Source organism: Amblyraja radiata, chromosome 18 (assembly GCF_010909765.2).
Source record: "Amblyraja radiata isolate CabotCenter1 chromosome 18, sAmbRad1.1.pri, whole genome shotgun sequence".
NCBI lineage: Eukaryota > Metazoa > Chordata > Chondrichthyes > Rajiformes > Rajidae > Amblyraja > Amblyraja radiata.
The window spans coordinates 21,124,827-21,139,543 of record NC_045973.1 but is presented as its reverse complement, the minus strand read 5'-3'; the positions used below and the strand labels follow the sequence as shown (position 1 = coordinate 21,139,543).

Genomic DNA, 14,717 nt, shown 5'->3' with positions numbered 1-14,717 from the left:
AATGGAATATTCTTTGCGAGTGGCATCACTGGAGAGTCCATCTTGAAGTCATTTATCGACCACAGACACATATCCTACTGTATGAAAGGGATTGCCAGAAAACTGACAGGAGCAGAAAATCCAGATAGTGTTTTGCTTTTCCAGCTCAGGGACATCACATCCATTGGCTCAGATCTACATTTCATAGCCAGTAATATGCCACTTGGTACAATAACCCTGCTGGACCGCTCGGGGCACATACATTGTCAGTGTGACTTACAGCTACAAGAATTAAGGAACAGGAGCACTTAGTCCATCAGGTCTTAAAACCATTCCATTTGAACATGGCTGATCTGCACCTTACTCCCAGCCCTCATCCCAATAATCTCCCAATCTTATTGCTTCTGAGTCTCTGCTTAGATGCCACTGATTCTATCAATGTCACAGTCTTTATGAGAGTGGTACAAGAGAATATAGACCAACCAGGAAATAGAGCATCGATGGGGAAATTGATAGCTCATTCCCCCCCCCCCCCCTTACCATGTAAACAGCATCCACACTGTTTTGATATCTTTGTTTTAATCAAAGAACAAAATATGTGGCAATTCATAGTTTCAACCGCCTTGTAGGCAGCGGGATCGCCAGGCTCTTTGTGTGAAAGGTGCATATCCAATGGAGACACAGGAGACTGCAGATGCCAGAACCTTGCGCTACACAAAAATAGACTGAAAAAGGATCCTAATGTCGTTTGTCCATTTCCATTCACAGAAGCCTGCTGAATCCCTTCAGCAATTTGTTTTATTGCTCACTACTATTCACTTCTGAACACTCTGATCTAATTTTAAATTGTATTTCCTTTTTTTCCCTGCCTGAAGAAATAGACTGTTTATATCAAACCCCTTATAACATTGAATGCATCTTAGCATACTGACCCTCTCAATCCGACACAAGGGGATACAATGCTTGCTGATGTTAAGTCCCCATGGTGTACCATCCCACGACTCTTCATTAATACTCACGATCTGCTTGCTTCTTAATTTTGAGGGTGACTGTCTCTCCAGCCATCTGTAGAAGGTGGATGGCTTCACTCAGAGGTTTGCCCTTGAGGCTCATGTTGTTAATGGCCAATATTCTGTCCCCTACATGAATGGCACCGGTCCTGAAAACAAAATGAAAACAATCACCGGTTCACATCCAATCCCAACATTCCGCATCATCCCCCCTCACGCAAGCTCCCCCGTCAACAGCCGCTGCTTCCCTGGATTTAGAATATCGGCCCATATATGTTTTCCAATCCATAACTAGGAGGGAAGTGAAGACCATCAAAATTGCAGATCAGGAGATGGCAGTGTTGGCTCACCAATCTGTTTCAGCTCTGCAGGCCTAAAGAAGAATCCATCGGGTGAAATTTGCTTAAAAACAAAGCACTGGGAGTAGGAGCAGGCCACTAGCACCCTTGCATCTGTTCCCCCATCAAATAAAAACATAGCTGGCCTGGTACCTCTGTGACATTTTCCTGCATAGCACCATTGAGCCACATGGCACAGAAACAGGCCCTTCAGCCGACCATATCCACCTTGACCACTTGGGGCGGCACAGTGGTGCAGTGGTTGAGTTGCAGCCTTACAGTGTCAGAGACCTGGGTTCGATCCTGACTCCGAGTTCTGTCTGTATGGAGTTTGTACGTTCTCCCCGTGATGGCGTGGGTTTTCCCCGGGTGCTCCGCTTTTCTCCCACACTTCAAAGATGTACAGGCTTGTAGGTTAATTGGCTACGGTTAAAATTGTAAATTGGCCCCAGTGTGTAGGATAGTGTTAGTGTATGGGGATCGCAGGTAAGAGTGGGCTCGGTGGGCCGAAGGGCCTGTTTCCATGCTGTATCTTTAAACTAAACTAAACTTTATTTAACCATACCAATCCTATTTCCCCACTTTTGGTTTGTAGACTTCTATATCTCAACTTTTCAATTACTTATCTTGATGCTTCTTAAATGTTGTACCTGCCTCCACTACCTCCTCACTCAGTGTATTCAAGACTCCAGCTACACAAAGCACATGCAAAAGGTTCAGAGTGAATTTTCTACCTTTCCGCCAGACCTTTCTTGGTCAGTCCACTGATCACAATGGGATCGAAGGGCTCCTCAGTGCCAGAGATGGTAATTCCCAGTGGCCCTCCGTACCTCTTCAGCTCCACGCTGTATATTATGGCACCAGTCCTTTCCTGCTCATCTGATGGAGATAAAGAGTTAGAAACAAATACCCAAAATGGCACAATGCTTGTTGTTGATAACGCACAGGATGTCCTATCATCTAAAGGAATACAAGACTGAGAATCTCAGCTAATGGGCTACACTATACCTTCCTGGTCAATCTCTGATTTTTGATCTACCAAAGCTCTCATCCGAGTCTTGTTTGGGAAGTTCTTGCGGTACGTGTACTTTGACTTTGCAACCTACATTGCTCAGCTTAACTCCAAAGCTGGGATAGAAAAGAATTTGGGACAGAAAAGCTTCCATGCTCCAATGATGCCAAGGCCCTACTAAGGGACTGTCTGAAGCGTTGCACAGATAGATTATGATTAAAAATGAAGCCGTCTATGGAACCCATGGTACTGCAAGATAATCAACCTGTCCTTAGAGTGGTTAATGGGCAGCCGAGAGGGAGCTTCTGTCTCCTCTTGTCCTAGAAACAGGACATATGTCCATGTCTGGGAGTGTTTGATGGACAGTGTAGGGAGGTTTTATTCTGTATATAAGCTGCAATTTCCCAGTCATGGGATTGCTTGGTGGAACAGTATTGAGGGAGTTTACTCTGTACGGTCCCTGCCCTGGGAATGATTAATGGGACAGTGTGAAGGGAGTTTTTTTCTGTGCTTAGCCTCTCTTGACCATTGTTTTATTGATGGATGAGTAGAGAGGGAGCTATGCATATCTAATACATATTGGAAGAGCCCCATGAATCCTCGAAGAGACTGTGTGGAGGGATCTGCTAACTCCTGTATGGGAGAGATATTGATATTTTAGTTGACCATCGTGCTTAATCAATGAGGATCCATTTTTGTAAAGAGAACCCATGGACAGTGCAACCCTGCTTGAGATTTGGTCTCCCTTTGCACGCTGAGTACCTGAGTTGTCCTCATCTTTTCGGATCTTCAGTTTGACTAGCTCGTCACACTGCTGCAAGATTTGCACGGCGTCCTCCATTGAGCAGTTCTCTAACCGGATGTTGTCAATGGCTAGAAGTTTGTCCCCGGGCTCCAGAGTCCCGGTTCTATTGAAGGAAGACAGCAAATGAGAATTCCAGGTCGCAGGGTGACGAACAAAGGGCCATCTGCCATAGTGCAGAGTAATGGTTGGTATTCTATTCCCACATTCCCAGTGAATGATACTCATTATCAATGGGATCCCACCATCATCCCCTTCACTCCCCTTCAGCTCTCTTAAGTGTCTGTTCTCTGTAACTCCCTGGTTTGCTCGTCCATCCCCACTCCCTTTCTCATGGCACTTTCCCACACGACTGCAGGAGATGCCACACCTGCCCTTTGGTCAAGTCCCCTCACACCATCTAGGGACCCAACACTACCTGGAGAAGCAGCAATTCACTTTCACTTCTTCCTTTCTAATATACTGCATCTGATGTAGTCTTCAGGAAAAAACAAATGTGGATTGGTGCCCACTTTGCAGGCTCCCCTTATTGATTCTGCAGGCTGAGAGACCAGAAGATGAAAATGTTATCTTTTTATCTTACAACTGAAAAGATGACATTTCATTTCAGTCTAGGCACACTACAGCCCTCCACACTCAAGACTTGAATTCACCAAGCTCAGACTCGGTCTGTTTCAGAGTTGGCCTGTTCTCATGAAAGGTCATTGACCTGAAACATGAACTCAGGTTTCTCTCTCCACAGAGAGTGCCTGACCTGCTGGATAGTTCCAACATTCTCTATCATTGCAGATTTCCTACAACTGCTCTGTTCTGCCTGTCACAGTTTTTTTCTCCAATTTCTCGTTCCTTCTCGACCCGAATCATCACCTGTCCATCTTCAGAGATACTCACAAAGTGCTGGAGTAACTCAGTGGGTTAGGCAGCACCTCTGGAGAAAAGGAATAGGTGATGTTTCGGGTCAGAACCCTTCTTCAGACTGGTAGAAAGGAACTACAGATGCTGGTTTAATACTGAAGATATTAACGACGCGACCCAAAACGTCATCTATTCCTTTTCTCCAGAGATGCTGCCTGACCCAGTAAGTTACTCCAGCACCTTCTTTCTATCTTCGGTATAAATCAGCATCTGCAGCTCCTTCCTGCACATGTTCTCTAAAGATGCTGCCTGACCTGCTGAGTTACTCCAGCACTTTGTGTCCTTTTGTGTATTAACCAGCATCTGCAGTGCTTTGTTTCTACAACATAAATGTTAACTCTGTTTCTCTCTCTAAAAAAGCTGGATGACTTGCTGAGTTTTTCCAGCATGTTCTGCTTTTGTTGCATTAATTATGCCTCCTTTTCCCAATATCTCCATTGCAATCAAATTAAAATTCATCTAGTTTCCTACTCTGTCTCATCTTTTCACAATGCCTCATAATGATGGAATATCCATGTTAAATTACAGCCACAGCCTGCAGTCTTTAAAAAGCCAAACAATGCTACAGGTTGCAACTTCCATTTATATCATCCCCTCTCATATTCTTTTACATTTCTGTGCTGTCCCTGCAATCTGACCTTTGACCTTTCACTTTTTTTAACAGTAAGAGAATGCAAGCTTCATTAATGTTGTCTTTATCTTTAAGAGAACATTTTAAAACTCATCCAGATTATGAATCTACAGTTTAAACACAATTCAAAATGGGGATGTATTTTAAAATATCAATTGACAAGACTATCATGGTAACAACCAATAAAATAAATAAAATTGTCCTGATTGAGGGCTTGTGTGTGTTTTCTGGGTCTACATGCCTGTGAGTTTCATTTATGTAGGTGCTTTTGGTTCCTCAGGGCATGCCAAAGGTTTGTTGGAGGCACCAGCTTGTTGGCCCTTCTCACTATCCCTGGACGCCCATTTTCCCGAGCCAGTAATGTGTTAGGCCCACATCAGAAGAAAGTTTTTAAATAAAGAAGAGTTGTTCTTCAAGTTAATGGTATCATCGCTGCAGCTTTCTTTTCTCATTGAGAAACTGGGGTGAAAGGTCAAAGGCCACGTGTGCGGGGATAACACGGAGGTTTTATACAAATTATGAAAGAGGATGATAACAGTGGAAGATGCAATGATTTTGACACTATTTTGGATTTGAAAGTCTATAGATTGTACATGCCTGGGATCACATGCAATAAAGATGAGAGGGTTTCATCACCAGAAGGGTATCACTTCACAGACCAGTAGTGTAACAAGTCTGTGAGCCACCTTAACTCCACCAAGGACCTGAAATTAGCCCACCTCCAGTCCGCTCCCGCCGCCGATATCTTAAAAACTCTGTGAGCCACACAACTGGACAGTAGCAGTATAACATGAACAGTGAAACTTCCTAAATATTTCTGGAACTACAGTGAAATCTTCGTGTTAAAATGCCAGGTTTTGCTAGCTCTTGGCTGTCACATCATTGTATAGATACATGAATGCATGAATGGCTACGTACCGGTGTGCTATGCTGCCCTTCTTAATATCGGATATGATCAGTGGCTCTCCGGGCTTCCGACTTACAGCTGCTGAATGGAAAAATACATAGTCAACCCAAAGTACCTCATGTACAAAAAGAACAGAAGAGGAGTGAAATGTAAAGTCAGAAGGAGGTATATAGAGGGGGGGGGGGGGGGTGTTATAGGGCTTAGGTAGCTTTCAACCCAACAGTATGAACATTGAATTCATAAGGTGTCAGAGCAGCATTAGGACATCAAGTCAACTCCGCCATTCAATCATGGCTGATCTATTTTTACCTCCTCACCCTATTCTCCTGCCTTCTCCCCATAACCCCGTACACCCGTACTAATTCTCCAATTTTAATTAGACTATTCTGTTCCCTCAAAACCAGTCTTTGGAAGATGTTCTCCTCTGACCCAATTAACACAAGAACCAATGCCTAAAGCCAGCAAATAATGCTCGATGTACAATGGTAGAAGAAGAACCAGCCTCAAGTTGTGTCGCTGAGTCTGAAAATGGGGTCTGAAAACAGGAAAAGTGTTAATGCGACCAAGGCTGTGCATTGCAATTCAATAGCTTGAACCCATTGTGAGTTTGTTATACAGGAAGAAATAAAGAAACTTGCAAATATTGAAACTTGCAAATACGATAAAAGACTGAGGAGAACAAAGCATTTGATAAGGTCCCACATAGGAGATTAGTGGGCAAAATTAGGGCACATGGTATTGGAGGTAGAGTGCTGACATGGATAGAAAATTGGTTGGCAGACAGTAAACAAAGAGTAGGGATTAACGGGTACCTTTCAGAATGGCAGGCAGTGACTAGTGGGGTACCGCAAAGCTCGGTGCTGGTACCGCAGCTATTTACAATATACATCAATGATATAGTGAAGGAATTCAAAGTAACATTAGAACATTTGCAGATGACACAAAGCTGTGTGGCAGTGTGAACTGTGAGGAGGATGCTATGAGAATGTAGGGTGACTTGGACAGGTTGGGTGAGTGGGCAGATGCATGGCAGATGCAATTTAATGTGGATAAATGTGAGGATATCCACTTTGGTAGCAAAAACAGGAAGGCAGATTATTATCTAAATGGTGTCAAGTTTGGAAAAGGGGAAGTACAATGGGATCTGGGGGTCCTTGTTCATCAGTCAATGAAAGTAAGCATGCAGGTACAGCAGGCAGTGAAGAAAGTGAATGGCATGTTGGCCTTCATAACAAGAGGAGTTGAGTATAGGAGCAAAGAGGTCCTTCTGCAGTTGTATAGGGCCCTAGTGAGACCATACCTCGAGTATAGTGTGCAGTTTTGGTCCCCTAATTTGAGGAAGGACATTCTTGCTATTGAGGGAGTGCAGCGTAAGTTTGCAAGGTTAATTCCCGGGACTGTCATATGCTGAGAGAATGGAGCAGCTGGGCTTGTATACTCTTATTAAGGGTTTGGACACGCTAGAGGCAGGAAACATGTTCCCGATGTTGGGGAAGTCCAGAACCAGGGGCCACTGTTTAAGAATAAGGAGTAAGCCATTTAGAACGGAGATGAGGAAACACTTTTTCACACAGCGAGTTGTGAGTCTGAAGAATTCTCTGCGTCAGAGGGCAGTGGAGGCCGGTTCTCTGGATACTTTCAAGAGAGCTAGATAGAGCTCTTAAAGATAGCGGAGTCAGGGAATATGGGGAGAAGGCAGGAACGGGGTACTAATTGGGGATAATCAGCCATGATCACATTGAATGGCAGTGCTGGCTCGAAAGGCTGAATGGCCTACTCCGGCAACTATTGTCTATTGTCTAAATCTCAATGCAAGTCTGCTCCATTGTACAGAGCGTTTGTTAGGCTGATTAATGTACAATGGTTACGATAGGGAACCATTTCCTCCTGCAATCATTTCCACAATGTTTACTTCAATTGTGCTCCACACTAGGCATAAAAGCAGTCTCAATGCCAAGGCACTGAGAGGCCGCTTGCCTGCAGTTCTCTGTAAGCATGCAATCATGCCCTCTCACAACACTACTGAAATCTCTTGTTACCAGAGACCTGGCATTAATTAGCTCACTGTGGCCCTTAGCAATAACGAAAACAATTAAGCTGTCAGACTCATTGGCGGATAGCCGGAAATATCTGGAACATATGAAATCAGAGGTGCAGATTATTCAGCCCCTCTTGCCTACTCCGCCATTCAATCAAATCGTCACCGATCTTTTACTTTAGAACTACTTTCCTGCACTAACTCCAGATCACTTGGTTTCCTCAATATTTTACACTCTATTGACTCTTGTCTTAATAAACACAGTGACTGAACATTCACAGCTCTTTGGGGGTAAGGAATTCCAAAAAGTCTCTATTCTTTGTTAAAGGAGATTTGTCTTCTGCCTTGCTGTCTTTATTTTGACTATCATTTCTCGACACCCCAGCCAAGAGAAATAAGTGACAATAAACGTGAACTTGAACTTGAACCTTGTCAGACCCCATGAGAACCTTGTATGCACCAACAATGATTTTATTTCGAAGTCACGTGAGTGACTACGTGAAGAGCCCGCCAGCCCGCATGCGAGGCTCGGAGCAGTTCGAAACTGCTCCGACAGGTAAGAGAAAAATTTTCTTTCAGGAATGGGCCGCTGCTCCGGAAATAGGGGCAGCGGGCCTGGAGAAGCTGGCACAGCTTCTGCAGCTGCCGCCATGGAGGCTCCGTGGAGCGGCGGAATAAAAATAGCAGCGGCCGGCGCAACCGGTACAACGAACGCTGTGGAGGCTCCGCAGGAGCTGGCGTTTTTAAGCATAGCAGCTGCCGGCTAAGGCCGGGTCAGCGTACGTTGTGGAGGTTCCACAGCAGCTGGCAATTTAAGAATAGCAGCTGCCGGCTGAGGTCGGGTCAGCAAACGCTGTGGAGCAGCGACCGCTGTGTGAAGCTCTGTAAGAAGCTAATGGCTATAAATAGCGGCTGCCGCGGAGGCTCAGCAGGAGCTGATGGTTTAATAATAGCGGCTGCCGCTCGGCCAGGTCTGTGACTACCGTGGCAGAATGGGGCTCCACTGGAGCAGGTGGCTGTTCGGAGCATCTGACGGGCAATGCCTGTGCAGATTGCTGCTCTGAAAGGGAGTCAGCCAGAGGCCTGAGGAGGCAACACCTGGTTCAGGGTTGGGTTCTATTTCCTCCCCTAAGAAACTCCATTGAGGCTCCAGAAGGGAGCAAGGACTCGGAGTCACTAGCAGGAGCTCCTGTCTTGTGAGTTATATAAATAAACAAACAAACAAATAAATAAAGACAAATAAATGGATGAATAAATAAATAAATGGAAAAAAGGAATGTGCTCCTAGCTCTGGAGACATTTACTGGCTGTGTCTGTCAGGGTTGCGTTATAGTATCTCCCGCTCAGAAGAAGGGAAGCAATACCTGGCTCAGGATTGCGTTATGATATTTCCCGCTCAGAAGAGGGGAATGTTGGAGATTCTTACAGAGGTGACTCCAACAATGTGGATATCGATAAGGAAATTGAATCCCTGAACTAATGGGGGATATGCTTCATTTTTTAATCATATGAAGGAGCTACCGGCTCTTGTCACATATTTGCCATCACTTTGGGGATAGGAGATTCACTTGAGGAAGATCTGGCTAAAAGTATCCGGGACATATGCCAGTCCACATAAACTGCCAGACTTTTTGGATGTTCCATACGTCAATTTTATCAGTTGAGATATCCCAGTGATGATATGTAGGCAAAGAATTATGTCAGCAAGTCCAAAATCTGCTCTGGAGTCATTACGGCCTTTTGCAAGTCAGAAGATGGGTCTCATCTCTCGGAATAGCAGAAAGCTGTATTAACACCTCTGTAATACACAGTTGGGGCTGTTGCCTTCGCAAAATGCTATAAGGCATGAGATCATTCCCAAAATGGCTCATTTTTTACAGGGTCAGTAATGTGCATCCTGCATATTATCTCTTCAGAGAGGACTTATGTAGCAAGTTGAAGACTTACAGGGGTTAGGCGGCTGCGGGGGTGGAGTACCATTCTAGGTGGTTAAAGCTCCAGTATTCTGGTGGGTTTTCACCCTGTATTCATGGAGCAGGAAGCGCCGTTGAAGCTCTGGAAAGGAGCAGTCGGGAGTCACTAGCTGGCCTCTCAAGAACAGCTGGTTGAACCAGGCTTGCTGTATTGGCAGGCATGACCTGTCCAGTGAGCCCCGCTGACCTGTCCAGTGAGCCCCTGCACCGAAGGAGCAGCTGGCCAAGGAACAGCCTGTCGATCCAGGCTGGGAGAATCTGGCAGTGCTATCTGCACAGTCAGCTCCAGCAAAGGCTCCAATAAAGGCAGCTCCAACTAGGAACAGCTTGGCTACCCTGGTTCAGGGTAGACCATCTTGGAACTGGCTGGTCATATGGATCATAGTGACCAGTGAAGCTCTGCCTCAACATCTGTGATTGAGGTTATCAAGCTGCTCAGCAGAAAATGGTCCATGCAAGAAGCTTTTTTGTACCAGGCCTGTCAGACAGTCTGCCGATCTGACTGTCATATGTACCAAGTCATGGTGGGAAAGTTAGGTCAAAAGGTGGGCTTGGGTTTGACCAGGACAGTGGAACAGAGAGATGGAAGGTTAGGAGGTCATCACAGCACCATTTGGGGATCTGAGATTTTTCAAACAGGAGGACAGAGTGAGTGGACTGCAGAGACCATAGCTGGCGGGGTGAGGATGACATTAGCATGTCTGAAGCTTGAATGAGCAGCTCTCCACACAGGTCTATGTGCACATTGTGTAGTGGTTGGAAGAGAAGTGAGCCACAAAAGCACTGGAAAAATCAAGAGCAGTAGCAAGGGAAGCAGACAATGATTTGTGGTGGAAATTGATGGGGTGGGGAATACTGAGAATAAAGTGTGTAAATGGGTGGTCGATAGTTAACGTGGACTCAGTGAGCCAGAGAGCTTAGTTCTATGCTGTAAATATATGACTCTACACCTTAAGATTATATAGGAGCTTACAGATCCCTAAGATTTTTCAATGCATTTACAATAGCTAAAAATAGCTTTTACTGTGGAATCACTGTTGCACTGTGACAGCGCAGCTTTCTTTGTATCCAAGAAACTCCCACAAATGGAATGACATGGTCATTGTTTTTGGTTGGAGGGTATTGAATGTAACCTGCGAGGTGATTGTAACAGCTCACCTGAAAGATGGCATCTTGATGGTGCATCATACCCTGAGGTAACAAGAAATTCATCAAGCCTTCAGTTCTTAAGGCACAGATCAATTCCCAGCCAACAAATTCACACAACTGATCATAAAAGAGCAGTGTGGAAATGACAATACTCACAGCTGATGGTAATGCCAAGCTCAACACCTCTCTTCTTGGGAAGTTTCACATGAAAGGTCCCACTGCTGGGAATAACAGATTCTGTGAACAGGAAAAGCAGCCTAAGACATCAGGACTTTAACGTTGAGTGTCTACATTTTATCATTTTACACAAATCATCCAGATACGTTGTCTGATAAAACTCAATGAACATTTAATGCATTTGTATCATATTCATGTTCATAGTTTTAAAACAGATTCAGTTAACTTCAGTTAACTTCTTTTAAATGGTACAAATTAGAAATATCAAGCACAGTCAAGTTTTCAGACATCACCAAAATAAGTTGCTATGTTTCCAGTGTGTAATTGTGGATGTATCTAGTAAAGAGAGCACTGACGCTTGGAGGTCACCATTCAGCCCATAATTCCTGAATTTGTTCTTTGAAATAATTAATCCCATTTTGTTTTCCTATCTATGTACCTGTCCAAATTATTTTAAAAGTTGTAATTGTACCTGCCTTAATCACTTCCTCTGACAGTTCATTCCATATATATAAATACAACCCAATGTGAAAAAGTTACCCCTTCAGGTTCCTATTACATGTTCCCCTCTCACCTTAAACCTATGTCCTCTGGTCCTTGATTCCCCAACCCTGAGAAAATGATTGTGACCAAAGACCTTATCCATGCCCCTCATGATTTCATGCACCCCCATAAGATGACATCTTAGTCTCGTACACTCCAAGAAATAAAGTCCTAGCCTGTCCCAAACACTCCTGTCCTTTGTGTTCTGGAAACATCTTCGTAAATCTTATCAGCACACTTTCTAGCTTAATAGCAATTTTACTTCATCAGGATGACCAAAACTGAACGTAATCCTCCTGGAGGTACCGAGGTCTAAGCGGAAGCTCAGAGGGGATAGAGCCTTCTCTGTTGCTGCTCCGGCACTCTGGAACACTCTGCCGTTGCACATCAGACAGGCCCCCTCACTGTCCATCTTCAAAACCAGTATTAAAACACATTTATATTCCTTGGCTTTTGACCCTGCTTGAGACTTTGCTCCTGTTTTAGTGCTTTTAATGTTTTTAATTTTATTGTTTTTATTCTTTCTTTTAATGTTTTTATTGTCGTGTAATAATTTCTTGTCCATGACTAGTCATGTACAGCACTTTGTGGCAACAGTGGTTGTTTTTAAAGTGCTCTATAAATAAAGTTATTATTATATTATTAGTGCAGCCTCATCAATGTCTTGTATAACTGCAACATATCATCCCCACTCAATGCCCTGACTGATGAAGGCCTACATGTCAAAAGTCTTCTTCACCACTCAGGCTAAATGTGCCATCACTTTCAGGGAACTATGTACTTATAACCCCAGGTCCCTCTGGTGTACAGTAATCCCCAGGACACTTTGTTTCACTGCAAATGTCCTACACCAGTTTGACTTCCAAAACTGCAACACATCACACCTATCTGAATTAAACTCCATTTGCCATTCCATGACCGACTTAGTCAGCTGATCAAGAAACCCGCTATAATTCTTGATAACGTTCTTCACTGCCTAGGATACCACCTATTTTAGTGCCATCTGCAAACTTTTTAACATTGCCTTGTACCTCCTCATATAAATCATTGATGTAGCTGACAGACAACAATGGGTTCAGCACCCAAGGCACACCACTAGTCACAGGCCTCCAATCTGAAAACAACCTTCCACCACCACCCAATGTTTCCTTCCATCAAGCCACTTAAGTATCCAATTAGATGACTCACCCTGGATCCCATGCGATCCAATCCTCTAGAGCAGCCTACCAGGCGGAACTTTAATCAAAGACCTAGCTGATGCACATATAGACTATGTCTACAGCCCTGCCCTTATTGATCTTCTTGGATACTTCTTCAACAAAATTTAAACAAATTTGTGAAACATGATCCCCCATGCACAAAGCCGTACTGACTATTCTTAATCAACCCTGATCTTTCCGAACGCATGTATATCTTATTCCTCAGCATCCCCTCCAGTAATGCACCCAGCACAGAAGTTAGGCTAACTGGACTTACTACCAAGAAGGTAGATAAATGCTTGTGCGGACGGGACGCCGATGAACGAGAGGTGCCACGACCCCGGCTACGTCAAGCCCACAGTCACCAAAAAATGTTGAACATTTCAAAATCCAGCGGCGACCAGAAAAACGTTACGACTCTTTAGGCGACTTGAGGAGACCACTCACGACCATACAGGCGTCACCCCGCGACCATGTGGTGACAGCCTAGTCGCCTTAGTTGCCTAAATCGCCTAAGTGGGACAGGCCCTTTATAATCCTCCAGGTATTCATGATCCCAGCTGTCTGTACTGGACCTAAGCCACTTTCCTTTTTTTTGATCAGAGCACCTATCTGGATTGTAATCCAGGGTTCCCTACCATGCCAGTATTGACCTTCATTCTAACAGGAACATTCAGACATTGAAATCTTGCCATCTTACTTTTTAAATCCTCCCACTTTTCAGATGTTCCTTTGCCCACAAACAACCTATTCCAAGCAAGTAAGCAAGCTCCTCAAAATTCACCTTGCTCTTATTTAGAACATTAACAAGAGGACCAGTTCAGTCCTATTCCATAAGTATTTATAAACTAATGCAGGCACACAGATGGTAGACCGGGCTCAAGAACTAAACCTTGACATTAGTGAGAAGTTTGTGGTTTCCACCTTCACACGCCAGAAACCCTGGGAGTTCTGATACACACTCCCATCATCTGAGACTCCCTGAGGTCACAATTTGTAGAAAGCTTAGGTGTTTTGTACACAGTATCCAAAATGAGGATTTATCTCACCAATAATTTCCCAGAGCGAATGACCACTCCCAAATCCATTACAAAACGCAAATAGACAGATAAATGCACGCACAATCATGTGGGCTCAGTGCACTCTGCTTTGTTGGTTCAGGGGGGTAATTAGGTTTTACCTTAACTCTGGCATCAAGCCTTTTTTACACTCCAGATTTGCTTTCACCAAAGTTTTTTGAGTCAAAATTCCTTCTACTTAGTGATCTTCTGTCTGGATATATTATTGTACAGAAGGGGACTCTCACCAGGCACAGCGAGCTTGCAACATTGGCCTGATAGGAAACCCATTCAAGTGTTGCTTTCTCCGCAAATGGATGTACATACCTGCCACGTCAAACTCTATGTCCAGTGTAACTTTGCTTGCAAGAGCCGCGTCCCGCAGCAACTGGTTGGCCTCCTCCAGCGTCCCATCCTCGGTTACCATGCCGTTAATGGAGAGAACCCGGTCACCCACCTGCACTAGTCCGCACCTGGATCCAGGAGTTCCATGGGCGGGAAAAGAACAATGAACGAATGCTGATTATTGGATCCAAATTCATAAGCTAATACTGAGCATATTAGAAACCATATGTTCATATTGTTGAAGAACCTACCTCTATATCGTACCTTCAAATGCATCACAAAACTATTTACGCCAAGGAGGTGTTGTCATTTTTGTGATGGGGAGGAAAAACAGCGCCTCGTATTTTGTTTCCCATATTCTTTTACTGTGTTAGAAGGAAGCCGTGTGGCCCATCAATGCCGCCTCTCAGAACCTTCCCATTGCTCTAGAAGAACCTACGACTGGAGGGCAGAGCCTCAGAATAAAATGACTTGCCTTTAGAATGGAGTTGAGGAGGAATTTCTGTAACCAGAGGGTGGTGAATCTGTGAATTCATTGCCACGGACGGCAGTGGAGGCCAAGTCATAGGGTATTTTTAAAGCGCAGATTGTTAGGTTCGATTAGTAAGGGCATCAAAGATTATGGGGAGAAGGCAGGAGAA

General features: G+C 44.3%; 1 protein-coding gene across 1 annotated transcript in view; it reads right to left on the bottom strand.

Moving 5' to 3' along the window:
* The window catches only part of grip2 (glutamate receptor interacting protein 2), a 418,148-nt gene that overhangs the window by 26,340 nt on the left and 377,091 nt on the right, over positions 1-14,717 (bottom strand). Inside the window, exons 13-18 of the mRNA XM_033036792.1 lie at positions 14,059-14,204; positions 10,911-10,991; positions 5,606-5,675; positions 3,102-3,247; positions 2,062-2,206; positions 999-1,138 (exon numbers count right to left, since the gene is read on the bottom strand). Coding sequence (XP_032892683.1) covers positions 999-1,138; positions 2,062-2,206; positions 3,102-3,247; positions 5,606-5,675; positions 10,911-10,991; positions 14,059-14,204 — 728 coding nt within the window. The remainder of the gene's footprint in view (positions 1-998; positions 1,139-2,061; positions 2,207-3,101; positions 3,248-5,605; positions 5,676-10,910; positions 10,992-14,058; positions 14,205-14,717) is intronic.